Genomic DNA, 27,727 nt, shown 5'->3' with positions numbered 1-27,727 from the left:
GCTCACGCCGGTCACGGGGCTGTAATAAAGTCTAATATCCCTGGCTCAAGAGTTATATTTTGTATGGTGAGCCATGAAACCATTAAGCTAACTTAATTGGCTCACAAGTTCGGTGGAGTCAGATACCATGCACACGGTTTTTTTGTTTGTGTATTTGGTTTTGGATTTTTTTTTTTTTGAAAGCATGTCACATGTTGCCCGGGCTGGTCTCGATCTCACTTCATAGCCCAGGTTGGTCTTGAACTCTTGATCCTCCTGCTTCCATTCTGCAAGTGCTAGGGCAGGCTCGTGACACCACACCGTGATCCATTCAGAGTCTTGACAAAGCTGTACCTACAGCCCAAGGGCAAGGCGACTAACTGCCCAGTTTCTCAGCCCCAGGTCTGTTCCGCATCCAGCCACTCAGAAGCCACAGATTCTATTACTACTGCCATTGGTATTATTATTGCTATTATTGGTAGGATATCAATACACAACTCAGGCTGGCCTTGACCTCACTCTGCAGTTCATGCTAACCTTGAACTCTCCTCCTGCATCGGCCTCCTCAGTGCTGGGGTCACAGGCAAGCTCCTAAAGACACTTCTTTGAGCAGCACTTCACTTTGCAACCAAATTTACCACACATTTCTTTTTAACAAAATATGTGGCGTGTGACTTTAATCCCATCACCGGGAAGGCTGAAGCAGGAGGATCTCTGTGAGTTTGGAGCCAGCTTGGTCTACATACTGAGTTCCAGGACAGTGAGGACTACACAGAGGGACCCTGTCTCAGAAAACAAACAAATAATAATAAAACAAAAAGAACCATTGAGCGCAACCAAAAGCTAGTAATGTTTGTTCTAAGGAGTTTGTTCAGGGGTCTTCAGGAGAATTCCTTCTACAAATCAAGTTCTACTCACAGTTTCTTTGTTGGAAGCGAGAATGCTGAGCACTCAGAACTACAGAGAAGTTTTGTCATGGGCTACTGTCCTTACAGGGCAGGGGCATGCTCACTCAGTAGCAGTCTCACAGGCTTAATGTAGAAATCAATCACTCTGGCCAATGTGCTAGCTAATTGAAGGTGCCAACATCAATTTCCTGGTTTTGATAACATATTAGAGCCAGTTTTCAAAATGTTCCAGAATTGGAGAGGTGGCTCAGCAGTTCAGAGCACATAATAGTCTTCTAGATGGCCTGATTTCCGTACCCAGCACCTATCCTGGGCCACTCACAGCTCTCTTCAACTCCAATTCCAGGGGAAATCTGATGCCATCATCTGGCCTCTGAAGGTACTGCACTCATGAGCATATACTTATACTCAGACACACACATGCACATAATTTTGAAATAACAAAATCTGAAGAGGAAATAAGATATTTAATTGGAGGAAGTAATTTGATGGTGGCAAGCAGCTGATGTGGCCCTGGGATAAAGCCACCAGCACTGCAGTTGGGTAGCAGAACTGCAGGGAGGAAGGTGTGGAGGCGGGTATTTCTGCAACATCTCCGAGTCTGTAATTGTTTCAGAATTAAAAGGTAAAGCCAGACATAGTGGTGCATTCCTGGAATCCCAGCACTTGGGAGGCAGGGGCAGGAAGATTAACAGTTCAAGGGCATCCTCAGCTATATAGCAAGTTCAAGACCAGCACAGACCCCATTAGACCTGTCCTGGTCAGTTTTGTTTTATTAACTTGACACAAACTAGAGGTATCTGAGTAGAGGAAACCACAGTTGAGAAAATGCTGTAGGATTTGCTGAAGGAGGTAGAGACAGGAGGATCACGAGTCCATGGGCAAGGCCAGCCTGGGCTAGACATTTTTGCTGGCTGGTGGTGGCACACACCTTTAATCCCAAGGAGGTAGAGGCAGGCAGATCTCCACAAGTGAGTTGTGGACACTCCAGGACAGCCAAGGCTACACAGAGAAATCCTGTCTTGAAACGAACAAACAAATAAAGCAAAAACAAAAGACGGGCCTTTAGAAAAGCCTGTAGGACATTTTCCTAATTAGTTATTAATGTGGGAGGTCAGTTGTAGGTGGTGCCATGCCTGGGCAGGGGGTCCTGGGTGCAGGCTGAGAAATGAGCAGCCTTCCTCCATGGCCTCTGTTTCAGTTCCTGCTTCCAGGTTCCTGTCCTGCTTGAGTTCCTGTCCTGACTTCCTCAGTGAAGGATGTGACCTGAGAGTTGTAAACAAAACGACCCTTTCCTCCCCTAGTTGTTTTTGGTCACAGTGTTTTTCACAGTTACAAAAACCCTAAAACAAGACCCTATCTCAAAAAGAAGGCAGAGTGGGGAGGTATTTAAGAGAAATGCAATAGCTTGGCAATTAAATGAATGAGGGGCTCTAAGAGCCATATACACACAGAATGTGTGCAATTGTTTAAAATGAAAAAACTCAGGCACAAAAGAATTACTCAGTGTCAATGTCCTCAGTCACTCAACGCAATTGGGAGAGACTTCCAGGCTACCTGATTCCCAATTCGGAGAGGTTCAAGGCTACCTGACCCCAAACAGGAAGCTCCTGCTGCTCGAGAGAACAGTGACCGAGAACAGTGACCGTTGAGTGAGGGATCAAAGGGACTTGTGCTTGGTCTCAGCCCTAACTTGGTGGGTACAGTGGCAGCCGAGGAAGGCAAAAGCAGAGCCTTGCAGCCCATTGGTGATGGCACACGCCTTTAATCCCAGCATTAGGGAAGCAGAGGTAGGTGGATCTCTGTGAGTTCGAGACCATCCTCATCTACAAGAGGTAGTTCCAGGACAGGTTCCAAAGCTACAGAGAAACTCTGACTCAAAAAACAAAACAAAACAAAACAAAACAAAATAAAAAGCAAAGCCTTGCTGAGGCTGGCTGTGCCAGTTCCTCTTAGCCAGGGAAAGACAGTACATCCGAAGAACGTGTGTGTGTGTGTGTGTGTGTGTGTGTGTGTGTGTGTGTAGGTCAGAGAACTTGAACAGTCAGTTCTTTCCTTCTACCATACGAGTTCCAGGAATTAAACTCATTTTGGTGGCAAGTACCACTGAGACATCTGCTACCTCCAAGTTGACTTTTCTCTAAACTGAGGATTACTGGCTCTCAGTGAGCCTGGAAGGAAGGAATGAAGGAATGAGGAGTGGCTGGTACTAGTCCAGGCATATACTAGTAGCTCGGTAAAATGTGTGTCGATAAGGAAACTGATCAACAAGTCTTAACACAGCCCACAGCAGAAACACGAGTGAAGACCGAGGAGGACGAGGGCCTGGTTTCAAAGCGCCACAGACGTCAGCCGAAGAGATGGGTGTGTCTACCTCACTCTCGGGGGTACAGCCTGGGGGAGTCTATCCTCAACCTCCTTTTCCCAAGATGCTCACGCTCTTGAATAACACTGCCGTTTCTTGGCCTGAGCCACACATATCTTCTTCCCTGGATCACCTACTGGAGAGCTGCCTCTTGTGTGTGGGCTCCACACCTTCTAGCCCCTTCCATGGCCTTCTCAGGCCTTGTGGAAGCTGGCCGTTCTGTACAGTGGCTCTTCATTCCCAGAATCCAGAAAACAGGTTTTAGTGCAGGTGAAAACAACTTAGGAGACCTTCTTAAGGGCAGTCCATTCGCCACCTTTATAAAGGACTTAATTGATACTCGAATGTCAGTAATTGGTCAAACCCTACCTCTAGGACCTCACTGGCCCTGCTCACAGCCCTCCCCTAAACCCTATCCCTGGCCCCAGTACCACTATACAACGGCACTGGGTACTACTAGGGGCCAGCTTCTCTGGGATGAAGACTCTATCTTTGGCCACAGGAACACTGAGTGCTTAGCCCCTTTCTAACCCACAGGCTGGCCTGGACTGCCTGGACATATCCTAAGATGCCTGCAGCCAGGTGGACTGACACCTGGAATACACCCCAAGCACCTCCTGGGGCCACAGAAATGCTTGCCATGCTCCAACAGCTATGGAACTAAAACTGAGCCTCTCTGGAGATTCCTCCCTGGAACTTTCCCTCCCATGGAACTCTAGGAGAGTGACACAAAATTGATCCATTTTAAAAGAGAAACAGAGTCAGGCAGGGTGGCTCACACCTTTAATCCCAGCACTAGGGAGGTGGAAACAGGAAGTGATATGGCTGGGCAGGAGAGAGAGGAATATAAAATGGGAGGAGACAGGAGCTCAGGGCATTCAGTCTGAGGGCTCCTTGAGAGAGGATCTTGCCTCCTTCGGTCTGAGGATTTGGTAGAGCTAAAAGTCTCTCTAGTGGCTGGCTTCTTCTCGGATCTTTCAGCATTTACCCCCATAACTGACTCTAGGTTTTTATTATTAAGACCAATTAGAATTCACACTACAGGGGGCTAAGAGGGAACAGGGCTAAGGAAAGGGAGAGTTTCCTTTGGGGGAATTAGTCAACCCCTTTTCTCTCAATGACATTCCCTATGGTCACATTTATATAGGGGTGGGAAGGTGTCCTGTGTCTCACTTTTCCCAGCTGGTGGGGTCAGTTAACCTCACTGAGAGCTTCAGAGGTTGGTGAGGTGGCTCAGTGAGACAGAGGCCAAGACTGATCCAAGACTGAGCCCACTACATGGGAAGGAGATGCCCAGTTCATGCTTTTCTCTGACTGCAAACGCACAGCAGGGCACGCGTCCACCTCCTCACAGAAAATCAGTGACTTCCTTTAAAGATTTATTTTATTTTTAATTATGTGCATCGGGTGGGGGTACCTGGGTACAGAGGTTAGAGGCTTTGAATCCTCCCTGCCCAGAACTGGAGGTACTGATCTATCTGCTCTACCTAGGTTCTGGGAACCGAACTTGGGTCCCTGCAAGGCCATCTCTCCAATTCCCACCTCCTTCTAAAAGTTGTTTTTATTACAAATTTATTTTGGAAGACAAATCTGTCAGCATCCCTTAGCCTCAATTTCCTAGTCAGTAAAATAGGGACAATAATTTCAGGTCACGTCATATTGTTCGTGGGACTGTGTGGTGAAAATTCTAAGCATACGTGGAGACATGGCAACAATAAGGACCTTGGCAGGGGTCAGCCACAGTTCGAAACAGCTGGCTGCCAACAATTCACTTTTACCATAGCTTACGGGGTAGATGCCGTTATCACCCCATTTTCCAGATAAGGAACCTGAGGCACAGTTACTACATCTGGTCGCTGACAGAGCTATGGTTTCCAGGGGTGAATGGAAACAGTCTGGCTGTGAGATATGGGACCAAGAGGCAGTGGTACCCAAAGCCATGCCCTCCAGCGTCACCTCCAATCCTACCTTCCTCAGGCAGTGGTACCCAAGCCATGGCTTCCAGCGCCACCTCCAATCCTACCTTCCCCAAAGCATCAGGTCTAAGGCCCCTTCCTTAAGGGGCCTCTGCTGACACCCTCAGAGCACGGGTTCTCTGCTCTCTGAGCTCCTTGAGGCGTCATGCGCGGGCATCATACAGCAACATACAGCATCATAGAGCAAAAGGGGCACATCCTGCTTTAAGGCATTCTTGATTGTTTTTTGAGACAGGGTTTCTCTGTGAAACATTCCTGGTTGTCCTGGAACTCTCTCTGTAGACCAGGCTGGCCTTAAACTCACAGAAATCTGCCTGTCTCTGCCTTCCGAGTGCTGGGATTAAAGGCGTGCACCACCACCGCCCGGCTTTAAGTCATTCTGATGGTAGAAAAGGTCTTGTCTCTCACTATTTGAAGGGACACCCTCACCCTGTCCTCTCAGCCTGGCAGATGGGATGACAAACTCTGTCTTTGTAGTATTGGCTGGGGACAGAGTGGAAGAAGCAGCCCTGTTATTCCCAAGCAAATAGGCAGCTTCAGGTCCCAAGGCCAAATCCAGTATTCGCGTGACACCGATGACCTTGTGTTTCACTCGGATATTTTTGCCCACAGCACCCCAGCTGGACAGCCATGCCCTAGGTGGGTGCAGCACCCAGAATGTTGGAAGAATCTAAGGTTACTGCAAACCCAGATGCTGAGCACCACAAATGCCCCAGACTGACAGCTCAGGGGCCAACAGCGGAGAAGCCGTGCTCTGCTTCCAGTGCAGGAAGCAGGGGTGACACACCTACTCTCCACGGCTAGTTCTCGTCCTGCCCAAACTGCAGCTCTGGCTCTTCTACCTGGGAGCTGGTTATTTCTCTCCCAGTCTAGCAAAGATGCTGAAGATGCGTAGTCTTTTGCTGACTTTGAGGGTCGGGTAAGGAACACCCTTCAGAGGGTGCCACTCTCCATCTGAGGGGCCACCACCTGTTCAATCCACAGCACGTCCTGACCACAGGCTTCTCGTGTCTAACTGGCAGCTGTAACCCTGGAGGCTGCTGGCCTGTGAGGGTCCAGCGCCAGCATTAACCTAGTGGGAAGACCACTGTGAAGCGACTGTCCTGAGAGCCGGCTGGACCCGGACAACCAGGGTGGCAGTGTGGCCCTCACAGTGCAGGGCAAAGCCCTGAATTCACGCCTTAGTTCTGCCACTTTCATGGGCAGTTAACTGACCTCTCGGAAGCCCTCATGAGAAGAGATAATGCAGTTCTCAGCAGGAAGAGCTGTACGCGGTAATGATAAGGAGCAGGCTATAATTACATTACAGGCCTCTACTCAAACTTTAGACATCCCGGTAATAGCGGGTCATGGCTTACCTGAGACATTTTTCTCTAAATTACATATGATTGATTGCATGAAACAGGTTCCAAATGGTGCTGCAGCGCCTGGCTAGGCTGAGCTAGATCCAGACCTGCTAGCTCGCAGGTGTGTTAAGGAGTACTCATAGTAGCATAAGGCCCACGGGAGAGCAAGACTTGGGGAGTGTGTGCACTATAAGGGAGGTGGGGAAACAGTTGTGCTTGTGATTAGCAATCCTCTCCCAGGAGAAATTAAAATTCTCAGCGGCTCTGGTTGGTTGTTTAGTTTATGATACTTTTTAACTTAAAAACCAAAAAAGATTTTACAACAACAAAAAGCTTCGTATTGGTGTCTGCATGCACCTTTAATCCCAGCACTGGGGAGGCAGAGGCAGAGGCAGGCAGGTCTCTGAGTTCGAGATCGGCAGGTCTCTGAGTTCGAGATCAGCCTGCTCTACAGAGTGAATTCCAGAACACAGGAAAACCCTGTCTCAAAAAAAAACTATGTATGAGTGTTTTGTTTGCATGAACATCTGTGTACCACATGGCCACCTCACGCCTGAGGGGGCTGGAAGAAGGCTTTGCCTCCCCTGGGACTGGTTATTACCGATGGTTGTGAGCAGCCATTTGGGTGCTGGGAATAGAATCTAGGCCCTCTAGAACAGTCAGTGCTCTTAACCATCTGAGATGGAGTCTCCAGTAGACCAGGTTGGGCTTGAACTCACTATGTAGCTGAGGGTGACTGTAAACTATTACATCTTTATTTTTGTGTATGGGGGTGGGGTCACATATGGAGGTCAGAGCACAGCTTAAAGTTGGTTCCCTCCTTCCATCACGTGGGTCCCTCTGGGAATCAAACTCCGTTTGTCAGACTTGGTGCCAAGTATCTTTATCAAAGTTACCTTGTTGGCCCAGACGCCTTGAACTACTAACCCTTGTGTCTTTCTGTGTAGCTCAGTCTGGCCTCAAAATGGTAATAAAGTTCAGCTGAGCCTCTGACCCTTGATGCCCACCTCTGCCTGCCTTTCGAGGCCTCGGATTACAGGGTTACACACATCCTACCCTCTCAGGGTCTTTTGTGAAGAAGATATCAAGTCCGAGAGCCTCAGAAACTCCTTGTGAGCTACAGGCCAAGGGCTGGCAAGGATGATTCTGAAGCCAGTTGGAGAACAGTGGCCTTCAAAAGCAAAGGCTTGCAAGTCCTTTGGGGGAGTGGTTAACGCATTTCTAGCCTCCTCTTGTCTTAGGGAGGGAGGATTTCTCTGAGCCACCCCAATCCTGCAGAGGGGCCATTGGAGCTTACCTGGGAGGAAGGGGATGATCCTCTGCTTGGGATCCTTCTGGCCGCCTTCAATAGGAAATTTATCCAGAAGCTGCATCTGGGGAGCCAGACAGACAGACAGGCTTGAGAACACTGAACAGGATCAGCAACCCACCACGGCCCCACTGCGCTCACACGGATGAGTGACGCCTGAAATCCCTCATTTCACAGCCAATTAACAAACCACATGGGGCTTGAGAGAGAGAAGGGCAGAGCTCTCCACGCATCAAAGGGGGCGTCTGAACCAGCTCAGGAAGGGGTGGGTCCAGAGACACTTGAGAGCAAGGCTGGGCCATGGACCAACAGGCCTGAAGGCCAGACTGGGGTTCCCAGATGCTCCTTTGGGCCCAGCTCCTTCTTACATCATCTGTCTGTTGAGTGAATCCCTCAGCCACCTGCGTCCTGGACCAGGAACGGAGGAAGGCCCCACCTGATACTTCAGACAGACCACCCACCTTCCAGAACTGTGCTGCAAAAGTAGGCACAGATGTTATTAAAATCAAATCTATCGCACTGTCCCCATGGCCAGGGACCCCTTCCTCCCTTCTTTCTTCCCACCCTGAGCTCACTACTGCTTTTCCAGGGAGGAACCCTCAACAGCTGTTTCTTCTTTTGCTATTCCGGGCTGAAATTCTGTATGAACGGGACAAACACACGGGAAGCAGGATGGACAAGGCCAGGGTCCCTGTGAGCGTGTGGCTTCAGCCAGGATGTCTGCTGGGTGTCCCAGCTGTGACCTTGGGCAAGGCAAGGAGCCTTCCTCAGGTACCTCCCTGACAGGATGAGGATCTGTTACTCGGTACCTAATGTCCACTTATTCCTCCCCTGGCTGCTGACACTCACTTGATCTTGGATTAAGGGCACTGGACATTAAAGAAAAAAAAGTCCTTGGCCTCAGGGTGTTTATATTCTGGTGAAGGGAGACAAAGAATAGACAAATTGGTCATCTGTCAGGGACGGTCAAGTGTTACAGAAAAGAATGAAGTCAGCTAAGGCGTCTAAGTAAGATGTGGGATCTTTTGTTTGGGGTGCTGAGGAAGATGTCACCAATGCAGAGGCAAAGACCCCCAGAAAGTGAGGAAGCAGGGCACTATGGGTAAGACCTGTTCCAGAGAAGGAACCTGGAAGTGCAAACCACTGGAAGAGGCTGCATGGCTGGCATGTGTGAGTCAGGGCAGAGGGACAGGCCACGAGAAGAGAGAGGCAGGACGGGACAAATCATGGAAAGAGACAGTTGTGAGGACCAGGGGTATCCCGAGGTACCAAAGGGTTTTATGAAGAGGAGGAACGTGACCTAATCGTGCTGTGACACGATGACTCCACCTAGAGTGTAGTGAGTGAGCCACAGGGTAGAAACGGCTGGGGTCAGGGGTCAGCATGGCTGGTGATGATGGAAAGAGGTCCTGTGCTAGACTGTGTGCCTGTGTACATGCGTGTGTGTGTGTGTGCACGCGTGCATGCATATACACGTGTGCATGTGTGTATGTGCACACGTGTGTGCACGCACATATGTGCTTGCATGTGTGTCCGTTCATCTACCCAGTTCTAACACATGGTTCTAGGACTGTCTCTCACGTCATCATTACTCAATCTCCATATAGCATTTAGAACCCACACAGTGAGGGTTCGGTGGATTCCATTCATAACAAGATTGTACCATAATCAACTTCCACCTCCCCAAACAGATATTTAGCAAAAGCTGGCTCATGAGTTTTAACTTTAACTCTCAAACATTTAATGATTCCTTGCTGCTACATTTAAATACAACTGTTGGGCTATAACATTATAAATTTGTACCTGGGAGTTCTGCAACACATTCTGAAATAAGGCTGCCAGCTAGAACCCCGCTTCCCTCACCTGTGTTCTATTTTTGTACATCTCATTTTGTACTACATCAGTAATTCTTGCTTAGTGAGGAGAAGCTAGAAATTACAAAAGCAATGGGGGTAGGGGGGTCAGAAGAGATGAAGGGAGCTAGATGTGATGGCGGCGGTGCACACGGGAGGCTGAGACACGAGGATCAAGAGTTCAAGGCCAGTCTGGGCCGTGTAATGGCCAGTCTTCTCCATAACAAGGCGGTGTCTCAGGAAAACACAAATGAACAACCAAAATTAAAAAGCTTTTAAAAAGGCAGAAGAATCACTTACATTCAGCTCCCCTAAAAGCCAACACTAAAACTGTCAGGGACACATATCCTTCCTGTGTGTATAAATAAAGTGACCTCATCAATCCTCTCATGCCGCGCGCTGAACATTTTTTCCATATAGATGAATATTTCCATATTAGCATTAATTTGAAGTGTTAAGGCCTTGTACAAACTAAGCAAATGCTTTACCACTGGGCTACAGTCCCAGCCCTATGTCAATATCAACATTCTTTTTCTTTCTTTTAAAGACATGGTCTCACAATGTAGCCCAGGCTACCCAGACTGCCAAATGCTAGGATCATGTAGTCTCACTATGTAGCCCAGGCTACCCAGTTTTCCAAGTGCTAGAATTACAAGTGTGTGCCACCATGCCCGGCCATACTGCCATTTTTAATTATGACATAGAATTTCAGTGTCCGCATGGCCCGCAGCTGGTTTGCCCGTCACCCTGTTTCCGACCTGTCACTGCTATATCATCATTAATAAACATCTTCACGCCACGTTCTCTCGGTGCTTCCTTAATAACATCCTTTTCGATTTTATCCTATGCATATTTATAAATGAATCTTTCCCAAAATATTGAAGATATATAATACCATGTGTAGGCCAGGCCTGGGGCCTCCAAGTAATGGCTCCATAAGGGGTCGGAAGGGACAGCACTGAGATATCTGAGAACAAAGGAGGGCCCAGTCAGACACCCAGATATGGAGTGCTATGCTTTTCTGAATTAACTTTCTCTGGAACCAGGGTGTACCTGGGCCACAGCAAGCTGTGAGACCTCACCTACGAGGTTGTATCACTGAGGAACTCGGGCAAGTCTTGCTATAGGGCAACACTGGCCATTATACAGCCCAGATGGCCATGAACTCTTGATCCTCATGCCTCAGTCTCCCACGTGCTGGGTTACAAGTGTGCACGGCCGTGCTGGCCTTCTTCACCTTCTGACCGCCCTCCTCCTCAGTGCCAACTTTGTAATCTCTAGTTTCTCCTCAGGTAACAAACTTACAGGGCCCTCCAGCTCTGCCACCCACATCACCTCTAACTCCATCGTTTTACTTTGGGCCTCAGATTCTGACTCGCACTGAGCACAGGGAACGGGGCGCTGGGAGGAGTGGGCAGGGAGGGACTCGGGCTTTTCCTGCATTCATTCCTTTTCGCTAAGACACAGTATGCCTTCCAGATGACAGTTTCTCTGCTACATGTTAGGAATAAGTCAGATGGCGACATCGCCATGAAGGAGCTCCCATGCTGGGCTTTCACAACCTTCACCCAGCAAAGGAGGAAACTGTGAGTGATCAGAACGTAGTTCTGGTTCTGAGAGGCTGGGTTGGGGCCCAGGTGCCTTCACTTTTCCACTTCAGAGTTGCTATGGAAACTGTGGGTGTGCAGACTGCCGATAGCAAAGCTGTATGGCTGCACTACCCACAGGGTAACCTCTGTCTGCACATGACAAGGGTCCCTTGCAATGCAGCCAGTCCAGGTCGAGGTAGGCTCTGCAGGTAAGACATGCTGGATAAGGAGTATACAAGAGAAAGAGGGAGAGGAATGAAAGGAGAGGTGATAGGAGAGAAGGGAAGGATAGGATGGGAAAAGGGAGGGGAGAGAAAGATAGAACAGGGGAGGGGAGGGAAGGGAAGGGAAGGAAAAGTGTTTCATTAAGAATTTTGTACTAGGGGCTGGAGAGATGGCTCTGTAGTTAAGAGCTCTGTCTGCTCCTCCAGAGGACCCCAGTCTGAATCCATCAATACAGCTCACAGCCATCTATAACTCTAGTTCCAGAGGATCCAACGCCTCCTTCTGGCCTCCTCAAAGACTGCACACATGTGATACATAGATAAACATGCAGGCAAAACATAACATAAAATTAAAAAATGGGAAAAAAGAATTTGGTATTGATGATATATTGAGAATATTCTAGAACAACTTATAAATGAAACACTTTTATGTATTTTTATCTTTAACTCTGTGTGTGTGTGTGTGTGTGTGTGTGTGTGTATTTGTGCATATGAACGCAAGTGCCAACAGAGGCCAGCGGCATCAGAACCCCTGGAGCTGGAGTTACAGGTGGCTGCCACCCCCCATATGGTGCTCCATGAACCCAGACCCTCTGCAAGACCACAAAGGGCTCTTAACCACCGAGCCCCTTTTCAGTCCCCAAATAAAAATATTTTAAAATTTAACTTTGCCTGCTTCCTTTCACATTTTAAAGTGGCTCCCAGAAACTGCTGTGATTACCTATGGAGCTCACACTGTGTGTCTGTGGAACAGCACAGGTCAGGGCGCAGTGGTCCTCCTGTGTGCTCTGGGGGGGGGGGGGGGTACAGAGCTCCATAGTGGCTGAGGAGAAGGCTTCTGGGTAAAGAGTCAGACAACTCGGGCTTGACAATGACGTCACATTCCTGCTGCCTTCCCAGTGGAAGCAAAACCTGAATTTCCACAGTGGGTCTTTGTGCCTCCTGGGGATGTAGGGTCATCTGTGACAGCCTGGCAAGTGTGGGACAGTTTTCTGTAGACGGCTCCTGGGGTGTGAGAGGGCACAGTGCAAGGGCCCACTGCCTCCCTCTCCCTAGAGAGAGCGGCTTCCTCTTGGCGTACTTCTGTTTAACTAGCATCCCACTCTGTACCCCAGCCAATATGAGGCCATCTGCTGAGTCCTGGCTCAACAGGGCTTTCCCAGAGCTGTGAGCCCCCAGCTGGCTCATTCCGTACTGGTAGCCCTCAGGTGTGGTGCCCAGGCCCCATCACCGAATGCACCACAGCTAAGTTAGCAGAGCCTTGGAGTGGGGTCCTCCCAGTCATGAGTCCTACGACCCACGGCCATGGAACACAAAGCCAGGCTAAGCAGCTGCCAGTGATACTTTATCTAGCGACAGGTCACCTTCCAAAGAAATCAAAAGCCCTGGCCGTGACTCCAGAGCAGAAACCAAACAAAGGTGACGTAATGGAGCTGAGCCAGCAGTGTGTGAAGGCAGCGGCCCTTGGTCTGGGAGGGATGCACAGTTAAGGGCCTAAGATGGCTGGACGGTGGGCAGCGTGTCCACATTGGATATCCAGCACCAGTGTAACCCCTTCGGAGGCAGGCAAGCCGCACAGTGCCCGACGGGTAAGGCTGAGCCCCACAGAGAGACGCATAAGCTGAAGACCTGGCCAGGCTTTCCCGAGGAGGAAGCCTAGGAGCTTGGGCAATGAGAAGGGTCTCACCAGCTGTGGGGTTCTGCTGTGGCCACTTTTTCAGGCAAGTAGAGTCTCCTGTCACCCTTGGAGGCCCTGAGTCAGGACAGAAGAAAAGCAGGTCTCCTTGCCAGGGTGGGTCCTGGAGCGAGAAGTGCCTGGCCACAGCAGCCTTTAAAGCACAGCACAACCCCTTCAACACGGACTGTTTAGCTAAGGGGTGGGTCGTGAGAGAGATACTGGACAGTTCGGTTCCAGGAGCTGGCTCGGCCGGGGAAAGCTGATTCCACCCTCTCCCAGGGCAGGGCTCCGCAGTAATAAACTCTGGGGAGAAAGGAGGTGGGCCCACCCAACTGGGGCCCATCTGTAACCCAAGAGGTCCAACGGCTGGCCTGCTGAGAGGGAGGAGCTCCATCCAGTGTTTCCACCTTAATCCTTTAGAGTCAGACCAAGGGAACAAAAAGAACATCCCCGGGGGTGTGTGGCAGGATTTCTCAGTGAAGCCCTACAAATTTCCCTTAAAAAAGAGAAGTGCCCAGCGCCCAGTCTGTAGGACCACAAGTGAGCAAGGAAACCTCAAGAACCCGTTTGTCCTGTGGCCTTGGCAGCTCCTATGTTAGATGCTGGGGTGGCTGTGCATCATAGAGGCAGTGGCAGCAAAGGCAAGCCAGCATGGCAGCTCCCAGCATCCCAGGCTCCACACCACAGCACTATCACAAAACCCCCACACCAGTTAAATCAGAGAACGCTAAGCGCAGCGGCTCACCCTGTACACGCCTCCCAGTCCCTGTGCTCCCGATGGCCTTCCCAGTGAGACCTACTCTAAGAGTCCTGTAGGACGGTCCCAGCCAGAGGGCACCATGTTTCTTCTTTGATTCCCAACAGAACTTCAAATTTGTTAATCCTAGTTGACAAACTGACACAGCCTTTGTGATTTATACCAGCCACCCCCACCCCCTTGAAACAGGGTTTTATGGAGGCCAAGTTGGCCTGGAACCCACTTCGAGGCTGAGGATAACCTTGAACTTCTGATCTTCCTGTCCACCTGCTGGGATTACCAGCACACACCACCACGTCAGTTTTGTGTTGGTAAAACAGATAAAACCAACTCAGGGCTTCGGGCATGTGAGACAAATACTCTACCAGCTAACTGTGGAACAGCCACAGCCCGGTGGTTTACTCCTGTTTATTCAAGTACTGAAGAGGAGAACTCGTTGCCCCTAAACAGTGAGGCGTCCTGTTGGACCCATGTGACATGATGGTATATAAATAATAGATAGGGGGGACTAGGTGCTACCTCTAAAGTATTTATTTAGCAAAATCCTCTTATTTGGGGGACAAGGGAGTTTGGCAGAATTCTCTGTTCAAATTAAACCTGCTATCGAATGTCAGCATAGATTTCAGGAGTGGATACCCCATTATCGGAGCAGTCTGCTAGCCTGCTGAGAAGGCTCCTCTGCCTTCTAAATTAGCTTACGTTCTTGTCAAAAAGTCAACAAACTCCAGTCTGTTTCAGGACTTCATGCTGTCTGGTGACCCCCCCCCCCAATACCATCCTCTTGATCTCTAGAGGATTTTGTTAAGTCTTAAAATTTTTCTTTTTCAAAATTAGTGGTTTTAGACCCTTTACAATTAAAAAATAATTTTTAGGTTGATTATAAAACAGTGGTTCTCAACCTTCTTAATACTGCAACCCTTTTAATATGGTTCCTCATGTTGTGGTGGAACCCCCCCCAACCATAAAACTATTTCATTGCTACTTCATAACTTTAATTTTACCACGGTTATGAATTGTAATGAGAATATCTGTATTTTCCTATGGTCTTAAGTGACCCCTGTGAAACCAAACTCTTTGATTTGATGTTCAGCATGTGTGAAGACTTTACACATTTTACACATTTTTCATTTACATTTGTTATTTGTTCTAATTAACACATAGCTGGGTGGTGGTGGCGGCGCACGCCTTTAATCCCAGCACTCGGGAGGCAGGGACAGGTGGATCTCTGTGAGTTCAAGGCCAGCCTAGTCTACAAGAGCTAGTTCCAGGACAGGAACCAAAAGCTACAGAGAAATCCTGTCTCAAAAAACAAAAAGAATGAAAACAAATGCATGTATGTGTGCGCATGTGCACACACACACACACACACACACACACACACACACAGTGTTTGCTGAGAGGCATTCAATCTAGAAAGGAACCTAGGTCTCGTGGTGCAGACCTGTAATACCAGCTAATTGGGAGGCTGAGGCAAAAAGATGGAAAGTTCAAGGCCCTCCTGTGCTACAGAGTGAGTTCAAGGCCAGGCTGGGCAACTCAGAAAGATCTAGTCTCAAAACCAAGTGTAAAAAAAGGCCATGCCCAGCATGTTAAAGGCCCTGAGTCAAGCTCTAGTGCTGGGAGGAAATGAAACCGTCGGCGTTCACAACCAATAAGAAGTTACACACAAACTCAGAGATTTCTCAAGAGGTGACCTTTTTTTTTTCTTTTGGTTCTCATTAAAAACAATTTAATCCCTGGATGGTATAAGACAGGAAGTCCTTGAAGAGAATAAGAAAAGACCTCGAGAAGAAAATGTGGGTGTTCGACAAAGGAACACATTAGCATCCTTGAACTATGCAGTTCACAAAGGCTCAAGTGGTAAATACTGTGCTTAGTGTATCTGATCACAATTCAGTAAAAATGGAGAGAGGGAGAAGTCACGAGCGAGCAAGGAACAGATGAGGAAAGATGGGGAAGGAAGGAGGGGAAGGAAGGACGGGGGGCGGGGGTCTCAATACTGAGCAGAATGAGAGCCCAGCAGAGCGGGGCTTGGAGTGGAGGGCACTTTTGTTAACATGGTCTCTCCCTGAGATACATTCATTAACATTCTCCCCCGTTCTTTAAGACCTACATACATATAAAGCAGAGCAAACCAGTGTGGACAGTGGCTCCAAAACCATACCAGCTAATCTGGTTACCCTCTGGAGTCCAAGCAATGGGCAAGATGCCACAACTCATTAAAAAAAAAAAAGATTGGAGAACAAGAGGATGGGGGATGGAGCTATGGTTCACTGTAGGACAGAAGCGGGCAGCCTAGAATGGGGCGGTCATTAGAGATCCCAGATGCTGAAGCTGATGTTGGACAGTAGGATGGATGCAAGCTCCCCCATCAAAATTACTACAGCCCTTCACAGCTGACCCAACACTACAGCCCCTCACAGCTGACCCAACACTACAGCCCCTCACAGCTGACCCAACACTACAGCCCCTCACAGCTGACCCAACACTACAGCCCCTCACAGCTGACCCTACACTACAGCCCCTCACAGCTGACCCAACACTACAGCCCCTCACAGCTGACCCTACACTACAGCTCCTCACAGCTGACCCTACACTACAGCCCCTCACAGCTGACCCAACACTACAGCTCCTCACAGCTGACCCTACACTACAGCCCCCCACAGCTGACCCTACACTACAGACCCAACACTACAGCCCCTCACAGCTGACCCTACACTACAGCCCCTCACAGCTGACCCAACACTACAGCCCCCCACAGCTGACCCTACACTACAGACCCAACACTACAGCCCCTCACAGCTGACCCTACACTATAGACCCAACACTACAGCCCCTCACAGCTGACCCTACACTACAGCCCCTCACAGCTGACCCTACACTACAGCCCCTCACAGCTGACCCTACACTACAGCCCCTCACAGCTGACCCTACACTACAGCCCCTCACAGCTGACCCTACACTACAGCCCCTCACAGCTGACCCAACACTACAGCCCCCAAAGCTGACCCTACACTACAGCCCCTCACAGCTGACCTTACACTACAGCCCCTCACAGCTGACCCAACACTACAGACCCAACACTACAGCCCCTCACAGCTGACCCTACACTACAGCCCCTCACAGCTGACCCTACACTACAGCCCCTCACAGCTGACCCAACACTACAGCCCCCAAAGCTGACCCTACACTACAGCCCCTCACAGCTGACCCTACACTACAGCCCCTCACAGCTGACCCAACACTGCAGCCCCCACAGCTGACCCGACACTACAGCCCCTCACAGCTGACCCTACACTACAGCCCCTCACAGCTGACCCTACACTACAGCCCCTCACAGCTGACCCTACACTACAGCCCCTCACAGCTGACCCAACACTGCAGCCCCCCACAGCTGACCCAACACTACAGCCCCCCACAGCTGACCTTACACTCATGCAGACATTAAGAAAGCCCAAGAAAGAAGACAGCAACAGAGAGGACTCTTCCACCCTGGCAAGGATGACTTGGTTGTTGGGTCATAAAACCATAACATGCTAAAGCCAAAATACAGGGTACTAGAACATTCCCCACTGCCTAAAGGGGTCCACTGTAGCTTCCAAAGTCTGCAACAAGTTAAAGAAGTCGTTCTTGAGTGTGTTCTGGAATCACACAGCTGTCACTGATCCAAGCCCTTCCCTTTACCATGGTGGTCTACACACCGCATTAAGAGGATCCACAGACTCTGAGTGAGTTGGGACACCCGCACAGGAATAGGGTGGCTTTGGATGAGGGTCATGTTGCTTACACATAATAAAAGTTGGGGAAGGGACAAGATGAGGGACTGGGCAGGCAAAGCAGACTTCCCCAAGAGGACCAGAGAGCTAGGCTCTGAATTAACACAGTGGGAGCGAAAGGAAGACAGGCACTCAGCCGGAGGACAAGAGCAAAGGCTTGTGGGTGTGAGGGTCGGTGCTGCTACAGGAGGCAGGCAGAGCGATTGAGTAGCCTTGCTCCTGAATCCTGCAAAATGCCACCATGTGTCAGGGAAAGTGGTGAGATCCAGGGTGGAGGCTTGGGAGTGAGGACACAGTTGGCACCAGTGTTGGTAAGGGTGGGTGCCCAGCGTGCATCTCCAAAGTGGACCAGACATGTTGGCGCGGCCCCAGAAATGCAAAGGATGGAGCCACTGCCAGAAGTCAGCTGGAGGACACTGCCACTCATAGCTATGGGCTCTAGGGGTAGAGGAGTAGGAGAAACATTGCAGGAATTGCTGAGGCACCAATGCTCACTGAACAGCCATCTCCATCCGGTCTGGTGGAGTCAAAGAGGTGTCTCTTCCTGAAGTTCCAGGAGAAAGAGTCCCCACACCTCCATCAGCTTCTAGAGGTCGCCCTCACTTCTTGGCATATAGCTTCCCCACCTCCTCCGTGTGTGTGTGTGTGTGTGTGTGTGTGTGTGTGTGTGTGTGTTGTGACAGAGTCTCATATAGCCCAGGCTGGGCTTTGTTTAGAACATGGGGTGCAGCTGAGGATGAAGGACTATAAACTCTGCCTGCCTCCACCTCTCAGTGCAGGCAAGGGCCACCACGGCCAGTTTACGTTGTGCTGGGGAGATTAAACCTGGGACACAGTGCATGCTAAGCAATGGCCCCACTAACTGAGTCACAACCCCAGGCCATGTGCTTTCTGACTGGATTATTTTGTCAGGGCCATCATGGCACAGTATCATAAATTAGGTGGTGTAAATGACATGGACCTATTGTCCCACAGTTCTGAGTCCAGAATCCCAAACCCAAAGTGTCGGGGGCCTAGGCTCCTTCTTGGGGTGCAAGGGAGACTTTGCTGCTCACTTCGCCCTGGTTTCTGGTCATTTTGGCCACACAGGACACTCCATGGCTGATGAAGCATCACCTTTGTCCGCACATGCCTCTCTCCCTGTGACCCAATGTCCCCTTTGAGAAGGTTATCAGTCACGCTGCACAGGAGACCTGGCCTACTCCAGAACAGACCTCATCTCAAAGATACGGCCACTTCCTGAGGACTGGGGTTTAGTTGTCAATATATGGACTGGGAGAGCATTATTCTCTACACATGCACACACGCACAAACACGCATGTGTGCGTGCACACACACATACATACACACACACACACACACACGCACGCACACCGTGCGTGTGCACACATTCATCTTAAGACAACAGATAACCACTAAAGGGAACTTGCTGCCCTCCTCCTCCCAGAAGTCTTGCTGGAGTCGCAGTGGCTTGGCACAGCAAGTTAGTAAACATGAGGAATAAACAGGCTGAGCCGGGCAGCTCTATACAGATCTGTTCCCTTGTCTGCTAGGCGGGGACAGTAGCACGGTCTAACCAGTATGCTCTATTCTGAGGTCGAGGAGCTAGTGGGGATAGTGGGAGGCAGATGGGGAAGCTGTTTTGGCCAAGCCCTACCTAGTTGTGAGTATCCAGGGGCCCCAGGGAGCTGCCCAGCTGGTGTGCGTGGGCCAGTCTCAGAGTGGAGGCCTCAGATTTTCCCAGCAGTTCAGCAGGTGTTTGTGTGTTGGGGGAGGGTGTTCAGCCAGGACATGTGTTACATTTAACATGGTGGAGGCTGGGCCAATCGCCTACCACCTGCTGAGGGACTCAGAGAGGGAGGAAATCAGTGGCATGCTATCAGAGCTATTTCCAGACTGTGAGCCCTCTCTCTGTGCCTGGAAGGTGCCCAAGCAGGCTGGCTACCCCAGTCTTCCCCATATCTATCTCCATGGGCTCACGCCACATACATGGAAGAGAGAGAGAGCAACGGACCGGAGTCAAGTGGAGGGTTCCAGTTCCATCCTGCCAAAGACTTGGTGAACTGGGAAACCCTCTCTGGGCCACAGTAACCCCAGTGAGGAAATAGCTGTAGTGTCCGGATCCATGGGTATAGCAAAAACACTCAAGAAAGGGCTGCTGAAAGGTAGGCCCATTACCCCTGCCCCTTCCCCGGGGACTGACGTGAGGTGGAAGAGGGAAAACACGCAACATGGTTAGAACTGCGGAGAACGAAGGAAACCATCAGACGTGGTGCGGCAGTGGAACTCAGTCACGGGACACTTGAGGCACACTCTCCCATCAACCACTGATTCTCTACAGGCTTGCCTACAGCCTGATTTTATGGAAGCATTTTCTCATTTCTCTGATGACTCTGGCTTGTTTCAAGTTGACACAAAGCTAGACCATCATCTCTGAGTAAGAACAGTGCCACGGAGTGAAGTATGGGTGAGTGGGACGGCACAGGTAAAGGTAGGTTTAGCTTACTGTCAGTCTGTGATACCTGGCTGTCTTAAGACAGTGACACCTGACTCCTGGTGCCATTCCATCTCTGGTGCTGTCCTGAAGCCTTCTAGCTCCCAGGAAAGCTGGGCAGCGTCCACTAGGCCCAGCCACCCCTTACTGTCAATGGCTGAAAGGCCTGTAGGGTCTGTCCTCGGTGACTTGACGGCCTTTTGCATCCTAAAGCTCTTAGCTTCATCCCATGTTAGTCCCCACGCCCTTCAGCTCTCTCTGGCCAAGAGGGAAGGGTAGGCATAATACCAGAGAAGCCAACCACCGGGAAAGCCAGGGGCAACTATGCCAGGGCAGAGGTGTGGGCTTACCCAGCTTCCAGCCTGGCTTTGGGAGAAGTGAGCAGGCCACGCATGCCATGAGATGTAGTTTCCCCCAGGGAACAGGGCACCCTCAACCTACTCACGAGACTGCAATGCCCAGGGATGGTACTCCCTGGCTCTTCCTCCTTCACTCCTAGGAAGGTGGCCTGGACTGGAGGGTCCTGATCCTAAGGAGGGCGGGGCTGAATCTGAGAGGAGGAAATTGGAGTCCCTGGAGGATGCTGAGCAGAGGAGGAAAACATGCAAAGTGAATTTTAGAGAGACACAGCTGGCTCCTACACAGGCTGGGGAAAAGAAACAGGCTGGGGGGAGGGCAGCAGCTGGACAGAGTGCTACTGATGCCCGGTCAGGGCAGGGTGGTAACAACCACATGGAGGTGAAGTCTGGCTATGATCACCCAGCTTCCTCCTAGAGGTCTGTGGTCCCTTAGCCTTGCCAGAGACCCCTCCTAAGGTTTCTAAACTATGCCCAAAGTTGCCAACACCTCCCTCTTCCAGAACAGCTTTCCAGAACATCCAAGAAAAAAAAAGAGGGAAGAGGCCCTGAAGACGTGAGAAGAGGGGAAGAGAACAGAATGGAACCTTTTCCCCCAGTCTCAGTTTTTTATTCTTACCTACTGTATGGCTACGATTGTGGTTCCCAAACTGCCCTGGGTACCCTGAGATCAAACTCTGCCCAAAGTTTGGGACAGAGAACAGAGATGAGGCCTAGGCAGACCTTTAGGGTGAAACTGCTGTTCAAGGCAATGAGATTCTGGTCTAGGCTCTAACACGCCCTCCTGATGGAAAGAGTGGCCAACCAGGAAGTCAGGATGTGTATGATGGCACGCTCACACCTTCTGTCTTTCTGTAACTCAAGTGGCTTCGTTCCCTGTTGTTTCCTCAGTTCTAGCTGCTGCTGCTTCTTTTCTTCTTCTCCTTCTCCTACTCCTCCTCCTTTTCTTCTTCTTCTTCTCCTCCTCTTCCTCCTCCTTCTTCCCCCACCTCTTACTCTCTCTGTGTGTGTGTGTGTTTTTTTTTTAATTATTTAACTTTATTTTATGTGCATTAGTGTGAAGGTATCAGATCCCCTGGAACTGGAGTTACAGACTGTTGTGAGCTGCCATGTGGGTGCTGGGATTTGAACCTGGATCTTCTGGAAGAACAGCCAGCGCTCCTAACTGCTGAGTCATCTCTCCAGCCCCTCTGTGTATGTGTTTTGAGGCAAGGTCTCACTATGTAGCCCTGGCTGTCCTGGAACTCACTCTGTAGACCAGGCTGGTCTTGAACTCACAGAGGTCGTCTACTTTTGCCTTGCGAGTGCTGGGATTAAAGGCGTGCACCACCATGCCTAGCTGTTTACTCTGTTCTACGCGGGTCAGGGTCTTTCCAGGCCTTAACGTTCTTTCCCCACAAATGTCTTGTACAAAAGGAAAAACAAAAGAAGAGGCTGAAGAGAAGGCAAGGGTGGAGTGGGCAGAGCCCAGCTCTTTTACCAGCCTTCCCCTTGAGGTTTAGCTACCCAGGAGCTCACGTCTGCTTGTCTGGGGCCAGAGAGCAGCTATGACCGCAGACAGTGCGGGTCAGACCCAGCCAAGCCTTTCCAGGCAGCAAACTCACTGGGGTTGCAGCACAGGGTCCAGGCACCTCCACAAAGCTACTATTATTGTCTGCGCAGACAAGGGAGCCCAGCAAAGGACACTCAGGCCTTCTGAGTTCTGGCTAGGGTTACTGTCTGAACCAGGAACTTGGGGAGGTCACCTCCCCAATGCTCCCCTTTGTCCATTACAAATTTCACAACCACATGAATGTCACTAATGTCCCAGTAATCACGGTGCCAAGTAAACACCAGCTCTGAATGCTGCTGCCTCGGGCTTCATACCCGCTACTGGCTCTCTGCCATCTGCATGGGACCAGCATGCTCAGGACCTCTGCATCACTGGTACATGTAGTCTTGTGTCCTGCTGCCTCACATGCGTCCCCACACACTACACAGCTGTCTGTGGTCCTCACCAGCACAGCACGCTCCTGCAGCTCCCTCCTCTGCAGGTGGCTTCTGCAGAGTGGCCATGCTTCTAGAACTTCACATTTGTCACATGACCTGTTTACGTGAATGCTTGGAAGTGTATAGAAGTGAACCTGGGCATTGGAAGTCCCACTGTTCACCACAGTGGTCAAAACACACCGGACACATCAAACCCAGGCTTCCTACCCTCTCTTGCTGGCAGTATAGTCACGTGACCGCATCCTGATTGGTGGAACTTGAGCAGGCTCCACCCTCAACTCCACAGGCGCAACCTATGAAACTCTCCCTGCACTCCTCCAGTGGCCTCAGATATCAATCCACAGGAGATGGGGTCTGCAGACGGGTGAGTCCCAACTCCTGAATGGCTTCCTGGAGCTGAACCTGCCACCTGCCACTGACTTATTTTGGTCTGGGACACGAACAGAAAATGAAAGTTTCTTATGTTAAGTCACTGAGAGTTTGTTAGACAGTGGCTGTATTATTCTAATACAGGGAGTTTAGTCAAGGTCTCCTGAACTAAACTGAAAGAGGGAAGACTGTAAAATGTAGAGTCCGCCTAGGAATGATCTGGGGCCACACAGCTCAGGCAGCACAGTCCCTGCATGGGGACTTCTGCACAAAGTGAGCCATCCTTCCCCAGCCCTGCCAGCCCTGCCTCCCATAGTGAATGAGCCACCGCTGGAGAGCCAGGTCCTACAAGTCTGCAGCAAGTACAGGGATACAGAGCGCAGGCAGGGGCCGCCTCCTCCTCAGCCAGCCACCAGCACTCCTGGTGTGTGACTTCAAGCTTGCCCTTTCTCTGAGGCGGTCCACACCATCCCTAGGCAGCTTCTAGAGGTGCCCAAACATGTTCCTCTCAAGGAGCCCAAACTCAGGTCCAGTTCCTTCCAGGTCACCTCGGGCTAGGACCCAATGGCTCTGCCCAGAGATCACACTTGAACAGAAAGAAGAAACAACACAGAGAACGGAGACCAACAGTAGGGACATCAGCTAAGAGCCTGGTGGGAAAGCGGCATCACCCTGCCCGCTGGCTACACCCAAACCTGTATTTGAATAAGGGCACAGAGTGCTTCAGGCACAGCTAGAACTCAAGAAGTCCCAATGTTCTTTGTCCCCCCCCCCCCATGGATTCAATAAGATCTTCAGCAAGTGACGGCAGACCAGTCCGTAGGCGAAGACCATGACTGCCCAAAGGAGTGGAAGCGAACACACCTGCCTTTGAAGCGGAGAAGCATGTGGCCCCTCACCATCTCCCACAGCCGATGCTCCCTAGGTCCATTCACAATGATTTCCCTGCTGGCCTGGTAAACAAGCATTGCTCTAGTGACTGGGAAGACAGAAGCCATGGAGCTATTTCTTCTCCTAAAGCTCAAGGGTTTTTGTGGGGAAGGTGAGAGCCAACAAATGGCTGATAAGATGACAGAAGAAGAGACTTGAAGACAAGGTAGGCGGTCAAAGGAGGCCTTGACATGGTCAGAGGAGGCCTTGACGTGGCCTAGGAGGCCTTGACGTGGCCTAGGAGGCCTTGACGTGGTCAAAGGAGGCCTTGACGTGGTCAGAGGAGGCCTTGACGTGGCCTAGGAGGCCTTGACGTGGCCTAGGAGGCCTTGACGTGGTCAAAGGAGGCCTTGACGTGGTCAGAGGAGGCCTTGACGTGGCCTAGGAGGCCTTGACGAGGTCAAAGGAGGCCTTGACGTGGCCTAGGAGGCCTTGACGTGGCCTAGGAGGCCTTGACGTGGTCAAAGGAGGCCTTGACGTGGTCAGAGGAGGCCTTGACGTGGCCTAGGAGGCCTTGACGTGGTCAAAGGAGGCCTTGACGTGGTCAGAGGAGGCCTTGATGTGGCCTAGGAGGCCTTGACGTGGCCTAGGAGGCCTTGACGAGGTCAAAGGAGGCCTTGACGTGGTCAGAGGAGGCCTTGACATGGTCAGAGGAGGCCTTGACGTGGTCAGAGGAGGCCTTGACGTGGTCAGAGGAGGCCTTGACGTGGCCTAGGAGGCCTTGACGTGGTCAAAGGAGGCCTTGATGTGGTCAAGGAGGGAGGTCTTGCTTCGTGACTAGAGGCCCAATGCTCAGGGATCCACTCTTAAAGATGTGGGGAAGGGAGTCCTGGAGAAGAGACAACAGCAGGGACAGGAGGAAGGCTCTGAGGTGGCAGTGAGGGAAGCAGGGTCAGTCTGAAAGGGCCCATGAACTGATCACACAGGGTCCGGGGCTGGAGTTCGGAGTTCATTCGGAAAAGACAGCAGATCTTTCAGGATGCTTATGCACAGGGCCATGGTATGACATGGCTTCTGTCTGAAAAGGTGCACCCTGACTGGCAGAAAGCCTGGGAACAGAAGCACAAGGCAGAGAGGAAGACTAAGTCCGCGTCTCTCGGGTGGGAGCAGAGTGGTCAGAGCTGCAGTGCTGTTCTGAGGGAGGTCTGAGAGGAAGAGCCAGTTCACTGTATGTTGGACCCAGGATGTCCAGCTAGGTCTGTGTGGTCCCAACTGAACTTGACTCTCCTGCCATGCCTCAGGGGCCCCTAACAGCTGGCCTGACTCTGGCTTTGATGACTTCTTCCCAGGTTCCCAAAGCTGATTTCCAGGCCAGAATTGTCTTCTGTCATTGCCCCCAGGAATCTCTTTCAGGCAAGAGCTTCTAGCAGTCTCTCCACATTGGGGGAAGTAAGGGAGGAAGTAGAACCCAGATGGAAAAAGAGAAATCCCAGAGAGAAAATAAAAGTTGGGTGGGGTTGCCCGGGGAAGCCTTGTAAAGCAGCCCACGCAAGAGAGCCATGTTCCCACAGACAGCCATGCCCACGAAGAGAGCTGTGTTCCCACAGACAGCCATGCCCTTGCAGGGAACCGTGTGCCGTGCTCCCGCAGAGTGTGGTGCCCACGCAGAGAGCCGTGTCCCTGCAGAGAGCCATGTTCACACAGAGAGCTGTGCCCCTGTAGAGTGTCATGACCACATAGACGGCCATGTTTCCACCGAGAGTCGTGTCCCTGCAGGGTGGCATGACCACACAGACGGCCATATCTCCACCAAGAGCCATGTCCCTGCAGGGAGCCGTGCCCACACAGAGAGCCATGACCACCGGCCTTCCCATCTGGGCGATGCTCATAGGCCTTCCTGTAGGAAAAACTGCATCTGCCAGAGAATCGGGACATGCCACAGGGAAAATATCCCTAAACATCTGGGTACCTTCTAGTCCACCCTGCAGGCCGGCTAGAGGTCACCCCTCCAGGTAGTTGTCCTGCCTGTGGGAGGAGGCAGAAGTACAAGGGATATCCTGATGGCTGCAGTGAGGTCTCAGGCACCTGCCTTCAGGCCTGTGTGGGCTCCAGACCCTGGTGGCCACACAGTGTGATGCAATAGATGGGATCTATAGAGTTGAGCCCCCCTACATGAGTTTCTTAGAACTATGGCCTTCTGGTCCAGACATTCTGCTTTGGCTGCACCTCCACTGAACGGCCCGATGGAGAAAGAGTGTGCACAGCCAGCATCCACTGAGCACACAGGGGTTCTCGCCACCCTTCCACCGGGGAGTCCTCTTCCTATGGCTGCAAGCTGAGAAGTGAGGCACTGGGAAACCCAAGACAAAAGAAGCCTGTCTCACTGGGGAGGGAGACAGGCTGGCCTCCGGAGGCGCCCCTGGGAGACACAGTGGGAAGAATGGCCAGCTTGTCACACACACAGCCACCTCTGCAAGCATCTCCCCACCAGCCCAGACACCAGCCGCATGCTTCCTGTTTGAGTTTTTCTTTTTTCAATTTTATTTTGTATATCTGAATGTCATCCATTTAGCCTGAGGGCCCCCCTTTCCACTGCCTAGCCACTTCCCCCCGTCCTCCAGCATTCCAACAAGGCTGAACTGGCCACTCTGTTCTGCCAGGCAACAGATGAAGGCTCCCTAATTAGAGACAGAGCCAAGGCCTGCTGCTCTGAAAGCTGTCCCCTGGCCAAGCCAGGAACACGCGCTCAGCGAAGCTCTAGACATGCCCGAGACCCTTTTGAAGCTGGAGACGGATCCCCAAGTCCAGCCGGGCTGGCACTTGCAGAAACCTGGAGACCTGAGCACCTTCATTCCCCAGAGAATCTACATCCACAGTCCCCTAACAGCTATGTCCGCTGGCTGCTCCTGGCTTGGCGGGGAGGGTCTCCTGTGCTTTGTCCCTTCAAACAGTTCATAGCCACAGAGGCAAGTTCTGCAACCGACGCAGCTACAACCAATGCAGCTACAGCTGTGGGGAGCTCTAGGGCTTGGGGGACGGCCTACAGTCAGTCATCAGTAAGAGACGGGGCCGAGGCCCAAACTCAGGTAAATCTGCCTGACACTGTCTGTGCTTCTGTCACCCCACTTTGGACATCAGAGATGTGGCATCAGGAATTGCACGTGCCCTTGGACAGTGAGATGTCATACAACAGTAGGGGGTCTCTGGGGAGCTGAAATCCCTGGCCCCAGCTCAATGCGAGCTATAACAGAAGCAGCTCAGTTCTTCAGTTACTCCTATTACGGTCCCACTTGAACAAGCGTGCCTTGGATCCAGGGATTGCAGAACCTAAGATCACCTAGCTGCTGAGGCTCGGACCCCATGGCTGGTCGATGAGAGATGGAAGTGATGAGGTTCACCTCTCCCAGAGATACAAGTCAACTCTTTCCTCCCCTAGGAGGGCCTACGACTCAGGCTGCCATCCCTTATCCTAGCTGTCCCATATGCATAGTTCCAGGAACGTCAAGCCAACTGTTGCCGTCATCTGGAGTTGAGAAGTACAGGATGTTGAGACCTCCGGGCCTTCAACAGGGAGCAGCCTGCACAGCTGGGACACCCCAGCACACACGCCCGTGTGGGAGGTCTACAGAGGAGCCCCACCAGGGCAACACTCCTCTGCCATTCTTGGATACTGCCACTAGCTGACGGTTCCCACTCAAGCTAGTGCCATCAGCCTGCCTCTTCCCCTGGAGTTCTCAGGATCACAGAGCGCCAGGCATTTAACTGGCACTCCTCAGGAGGACCAGGAGAAGTATGAAATGCCCTCTGGCAGGAAAGGAGTGAAGTGATCACAGATGAAACGTAAGAATTCATGTACGTGCACGCCTGCACAAACACACACACATACACA

At 51.1% G+C, this 27,727-nt stretch overlaps 1 protein-coding gene across 3 annotated transcripts in view; it reads right to left on the bottom strand.

Annotated features, from left to right (window-relative positions):
* Sh3pxd2a (SH3 and PX domains 2A) overlaps positions 1-27,727 on the bottom strand; it is a 204,057-nt gene that overhangs the window by 124,479 nt on the left and 51,851 nt on the right. For all 3 annotated transcript variants that reach the window (XM_041662211.1, XM_041662213.1, XM_041662212.1), the window contains exon 3: positions 7,872-7,947. In XM_041662211.1, coding sequence (XP_041518145.1) covers positions 7,872-7,947 — 76 coding nt within the window. The remainder of the gene's footprint in view (positions 1-7,871; positions 7,948-27,727) is intronic.

This window comes from Microtus oregoni, unplaced genomic scaffold (assembly GCF_018167655.1).
Source record: "Microtus oregoni isolate MIOR12 unplaced genomic scaffold, Mior012 000012F_ref0000307, whole genome shotgun sequence".
Classification (NCBI taxonomy): Eukaryota; Metazoa; Chordata; class Mammalia; order Rodentia; family Cricetidae; genus Microtus; species Microtus oregoni.
This window is presented reverse-complemented; position numbering and strand designations above follow the sequence as displayed.